A 6,212-nucleotide genomic window follows, 5' to 3' on the forward strand; every position below is an offset into this window, starting at 1 on the left:
AATATCAATCATTTAATAAAGGAAGCCAAGGAATCAGTGTTTCAGAATTTGAATAGCAAGAGATTTTCTCCACCTCAATCCTCTCTACTTCTCTTGTCACCAAATCAGCCCTAAATATGACTCATACATACCGAACTCGTGACCAATGAATGTTGCTGAAACTAGCCATCAAAGGTAATGGAAGTATGTAATTCAGTCCATGTTACCTGTCAAAACAATGCATTTCAGTTTATTTGGTGGAACTCTCCAGGGAGCACATCTTAAACATACCGAATACAGAATCTGGAAGAAGTGCATGACCAGCTTTATAACATCGCTCGACCCAAGATTATTGGGGAGGAAAAGTAAACATAAACCACCTAAGTCATGGAACTATGGCCCGGTCAAAATCCAGCGCTGTCCAATACAAAATAATTAAGGCGTCAAAGAGAAAACAGAAACAAAAACAGAGGTTTATTGGGCTGGATTTGGGGATGTCAGCTCCGGTGGGGACCCTCGAGTGATGCCGATGGAGGAATCATACTCCTCATCCTGGTGAGCAAACTTCTTGCGCAACACCTTCTCAAACTCAATCTTTTCAAGAGGCTTGGCATTCTCGGCAGCATGCACCTTGGACAGATTGGAATAGTTGGAAGCTGATTCCGTGATAAATGCGATCTCGTCATCTGTGAGCTTCCTCAGAAATTTGGCAGGGTTCCCTCCCCATACCTAAATCCAACAGAGCAGAGTCATGAAAGCATGCAGAAATAAGATACCAAACAAGGCCTCTGCAACATATTCTCGTTCCACTTCCACCCATGGACATTGTAAATATGTATGCCACATGGAAATGTACTAGGCACCAAAGAACGATAATTAAGTGCTCGATTTAGTCTATGTGTCATTTGGGTTCCATCATCGCAAGAAAACCTTGCCTTTGTGGAACCATTCGAGTGAAATAAAAAGAAAAGGTTAGAGAGCTGGATACGGCTTAACAACCAAAAGTAAAAGGGCAGTTGAGAAATTGTGCTCAACCTCTCCACAAGGGATCCTAGTATTCTGTCTTACAAGGGATCCTGCAGCTACCATCCCATGCTTTCCAACAACGACACCATCTAATAGGGTTGCCCCCATGCCAACAAAAGCTTCATCCTCAACCGTGCATCCTTGTAACACAGCACTGTGACCTGCCAAACAGAGTTGGAAAAGTTAAGTTTTGTGTATTTTTTCCTGGATCAACTGTTTTGAAGTGCTCTGGCTCGGCCATACAGAGCAAAGTTATGCCAAATGGTATTTACTGTCTTCAGTTCTTGAGTAAGCAGATCCTGAGTGGTCAAAAGAACTGTGCCAATACAGGACTGCAATGATTAAAGAAAGACATATTTCTTGAGGCATTTACCTATTGTGACATTATTGCCAATGATTGTTGGAAAGACTTTCCCACTTAGATTAGATTTAGCCACATGCACAAGAGAATTGTCTTGTATATTGGTCCCAGATCCAATTTGTATGTTGTTTGCGTCCCCTGAAATTGAATTCATAGACTTCATCACTTGATGATAGAAACACATAACAACTTGGAAGATCAAAATACAAAATACAAGACTAAAAAAGGGCAGACCCAGTGCCGGAAACTCCCACATAAGTGGGGTCTGGGGAAGGGATAAACCGAGGCAAGCCTTCCCCGGCAAATGCGGAGAGGCTGCTTCGAACCTACGGCCTGGTGAGTCAGTGAGACAGTTCTCACCACTGCACCAAGCCTGCACAAAATAAAAGACCAAGATGACCAAAAAAAATGTAAATAGCAAATTAGTCCACTTCTAGATCTCAAGTCTGCAAATTAGCGACTCCCTATGTTCCAAATTACACTTTAGCTTACCTACAAGTTCAAATATCTGCACTAACTTGATGTTGTAGATGGTGCATTTTTCAAACTTAAGTCAATGGTAGATATGTTTAACTTTGGACAAAGCTAAAGTGGCCTATAATTTTGAACAGGAGCATTATGTAGTAAATAGTCCATAAAGGTCTTCTTTCCTCTTATCCATGAATCAATTTTTTCAAATCTCTTCTTTTGCACAAAGCAGAACAGTGAGTCTGTCTAGTGTGTACCCCACAACTACTGACATATGTATGCCCACCTCTGAAACAGCCCTATTTAGATAAAACACAATATTAAAGAGCATATGCATATGGCCAAACTGTTGAATTAGAAGCAAATCCCACTGAATGCAACAAAAATTACTATCCAACATCAACATTGCATATTCATCAATATCACAGTTATCTAACATAATGGTTTTTTGTCACCTTGTCCGGAAATATACCATGACACAGCTTTTTCACTAGGGTGGAACGTTGTGTATATGAGCAGATGAGATCACAATATGAAGGTATGCACAATGTAGAAGTAGCCACCATCTTTTCTTTTTGTGTAAAACAATAAAATGCTCATTGGGACAGGAACCACAAACCTCTTAAGACGCACCCATACCAAATGGAAGCTCCTTGCCCGACTTGAACATCACCAATAAGGGATGCACTTGGAGCAACAAATGCATCCCTATGAACATGTGGGGTTTTGTCAAAGATGTTCATGATGGTGCGATGCCTTGAAACTGAAAGGGCAGTAATCTTAGCGTTTATTTATTTAATAATTGTGCATTGGATGACAACAATATAACAATCTTATGATGCCAGTAGAATGAAACAAATAATGATAATTTTACTTATGAAGACAGAATCATGAAATAAAAGCAAAACCAGGTTGAACAAAAGAGAGCATATATATTCTAATTCTGAAGGAAGTAGGAAGGGGCTATAGACTTAAAAAATATCAGAAAACATGGACCAAAAGAAAAAGAAAAGGCTGAAGTAAAAGGCATAATATGGCAGATGACAAGGTTTCACGTGAACCAGTATTCTAGTCAGGCCACGGGAACCAAATTTATCTGAGTTTTTGACTTTGTAGATGCAAAAAATTAATACCAGAAGGATAAATAACATATTATACTGCTTGCAAGCATTCTCCAGAATTTCTCCAATGTAAGACACATGATAGAACAGTTATTAAATGCTTACAAGCAGGAGCATCAATATCCATACTCCAGATATATGAATTGCAAAGCCTAGTCATGAGATTCCCCTTTCCACAAAGAATTCTTGCATCATGCTTTCATTATAGATAGCATTACCATGTTATCAACATTGGATATATATTAAAATTATATGTATTTCATGGAGGCTAATACCAAGAATTTACCACAGATACTATGGATAGTTAATAATATTTGCAATAGATTTTAGCATCTATAGTTATTAGGAAGCCCAATGCACCAAAAAACACCCCATGAGAGTAGCTAGTTCTAAGATAAGTAGAGGACGGAAGTATGCCATGAGAAAAAAGTTCTTGCACTTTCAGTTTCCTCAACAGGACCCCACCCCCACCCCACCCCCCCACCCCCCACCCCCCACCCCACCCCCACGCGCGCGCGCGATACACACACACCCAAAAAATGCTAGTTATTATGAGTACTTGTTACGGCCAGAATTGTCCATGAACTGGTAAACATCGTAGTCTCCTAGTTCATTGGTTTACCGGTTCGACCATCTTCATCAAAAAATGACATTTAGGAAAGGGTGGTGAATGAATTTCCTCTGAAGGAAATAAGACAATCATGGTAAGTGGTAACTGGGGTGAGGATGTAAATTGCTCCACCCCTAACATCCTAGATTCAAATCATAGGTTCTACAGCAACAGTTATAGCTGAAGCCTGAAGAGAGGTTCCAAGGGTCCAGCTAGATGACTGGCTGCTCAAAATCATCTGGTTCAACAATATATTTTCCAGAGCAAAGAAGCTAACATGTACATACAAGATTAGGTAGAAGTAAGATAAGAAATACAAAAACAAACAGAACCTAAGGAAGTTTAATTGCACTTAAATGACACCCAAAAGTATAAGGTTGAGATGAGTATTCTTGTAAACTTATGCTTAAGGTCCCAGCAACTCATGAAATAAACATTCTCATGCTGACACTGAAGCAGATCTACATCTACTTACACAGAAGCAGGTCTAAATGGAGACAATGATGTCAATTCGCATTCTCCAGACTTTCACAAGACCAAATAAAGCCCCAGTACAAAGAGAGAGAGTAACAGTACTATATGTCTATAGTCACATTTTGGGGAGTGGACTTGTTGTCCAATTTCAAGCTTGTCTGGTAAGAGAAACAAGGGATAGTACTATATATACTCAACTTAATACCATCATTGAAATGATCAACACAGCAATTTGACATATCGGGAACTCCACTCATACAAAATTTGCACCACCTGGTAAAACCCAATGCTACCCAAAAACAAAATAACCACAATGCATACAGATATTGTTGACCTACTCAATCTATCAATCTTATCAATTCTGTGCATTCAATACGATCAGCCAGACAGTCACTGTGCAACATCAGCGACAACATGCATAAAAGAGCAGGTCCAATTCAGCTCAAATCATAGGTCAATAAGATAACTACACAAAACTCTGCGTACAGTCTCGAGCGAACCAGCCTATCCTTCCTTTCCCTAACCGCTACTAACGGTATCAAGCAATCCCCATTCGCTCACTCCTTTCGGCCGCTCAGGGCAGACGAAATCCCCTCTACGCCCGTAGTGCTCCGCTAATCGATGGACAAGGGAGGGTGATCTCGGGGTGTGCCAGAGGGATGGCGTCACTTACTCTGCTCGTGGAAGAAGTACTTGCCCTGCAGGCGGCAGCCGAGGCGATCGAGGGCCTGACCGGTCTCCCGGATCCAGAATCCCACCGCGTACATCGCCTTTCCCAAACCCGCCATCTCCCCAGGCCGCGGCGGAGGCGAAGCGATGCGAATGCGCTCGTATCCTAGAGATCTCAAGGAAGGGGACGACGGGAGCCGAGGCGAGCCAAGAGGAAGGAGAGTAACGGAGGCTGGGGTTTGCTCGGTGGTCAAAGAACATTGCCTTTTTGCCCCATTTGAAGGGCTAGTTTGATAACCTCTTTTTATCAAGTGATTTTTATTTTTTCAAGACAAAATAACTATTTTTTTGGAAATGAAAATTATTTGAAATAACTAGGTTTCCAAACTAGCCCTAATGGAGAGTAAATTTAGAAAGGTTTGATGTCAAAAGGTAGAGAAATTTGATAAAATGGGTCACTCTAAGATGGCACTCTTCAAAATGGTTCATTTTAAGTTTAATTTGTAAAAGTCTTGTTAAAATTTGAATTGTAAGCTAACAACTAAAATTGAGCAATTAGATTCTAAAGCTGCATCCTCAATTATCGATGACAGTCTTGTTAAAAAGAATGAAAAACTTAAAGCTAATTTAGCTAGCTCTCAGGATACTATCGAAAATTTGCTAGAGAAAATGAAAATTCTTAGCATACACAATAATGAGTTAACTACTAAGCTATAAAGCATCGGTAGTGCCCTAGAAGCATCTATTATTGAAATTCCTAAAATTATTAAGAAATATGCTTCTACTTCTTGCTCAAATTTAATTGATAGTTCTAACCCTTGCAACCAAGTCATTATAAAGAATGTTGTTATAGAAACATGTTCCGATGAGGTTGCTTTGGAAAATGAGTTGTTGAAGCAAGAGGTGGCTCACATTGGTAAGGCCTTATATGGCAAGAAAGGCAAAACCAAACAAACCCAACCTCCTCAAAATAACACCACTGTGGGAGTGAACAAGCCTACAGAGAGAGAAATCGTGGTTTGCTAGCTCTGTCACAAGGAAGGCCACATGTCTTACCAATGCAAGGCAAAGATTGGGGAGAAGCAAAAGAAAAAGGCAACAAGCAAAGTCTCCAACACCAATATCAACAAGGTGGACAAAAAGGCGACTACACCATATTTAATTAAGAAGAAAAAGAATGGCAAGGTGATTGCCATCAAGGCCAACAAGCAAGCCAACAAGAGAAAGGGGCCAACGCATCTGGGTGCCAAAGGAGATTATCTCAACCATGAAAAGCACCAAGAAGGTTTGGGTCCTGAGAGGGAAGTGAGATGTCCGAAGGACTTAGGGGAATTTAGAGACTTGGCAAAATTGAGATGTATATCATGGGATGCATCACATCGGATCAAGTCTATTGACAAGTGGGTTAGTGAAAATCTTGGACCCAAATTCCCAACCATGACTAAGGTAACTAGATTTATTGCATTTCCTTTTTTTAGATATGTGTATCTAGTTTTAACCTTAC

At 40.3% G+C, this 6,212-nt stretch overlaps 1 protein-coding gene across 1 annotated transcript; it reads right to left on the reverse strand.

The window, feature by feature from the left end:
* Positions 1 to 287: 287 nt before the first annotated feature.
* On the reverse strand, positions 288 to 4,987 carry LOC103634649 (gamma carbonic anhydrase 1, mitochondrial-like). The gene is made up of 5 exons (NM_001346764.1): positions 4,713 to 4,987; positions 2,454 to 2,597; positions 1,379 to 1,504; positions 1,015 to 1,166; positions 288 to 708 (listed from the first exon to the last, which is right to left on the reverse strand). The coding sequence occupies exons 1-5, from the start codon at positions 4,825 to 4,827 to the stop codon at positions 454 to 456; spliced, it is 792 nt and encodes a 263-aa protein (NP_001333693.1). The 5' UTR covers positions 4,828 to 4,987; the 3' UTR covers positions 288 to 453.
* Positions 4,988 to 6,212: the final 1,225 nt, after the last annotated feature.

This window comes from Zea mays, chromosome 8, assembly GCF_902167145.1.
Source record: "Zea mays cultivar B73 chromosome 8, Zm-B73-REFERENCE-NAM-5.0, whole genome shotgun sequence".
In the NCBI taxonomy this organism is placed as follows: Eukaryota; Viridiplantae; Streptophyta; class Magnoliopsida; order Poales; family Poaceae; genus Zea; species Zea mays.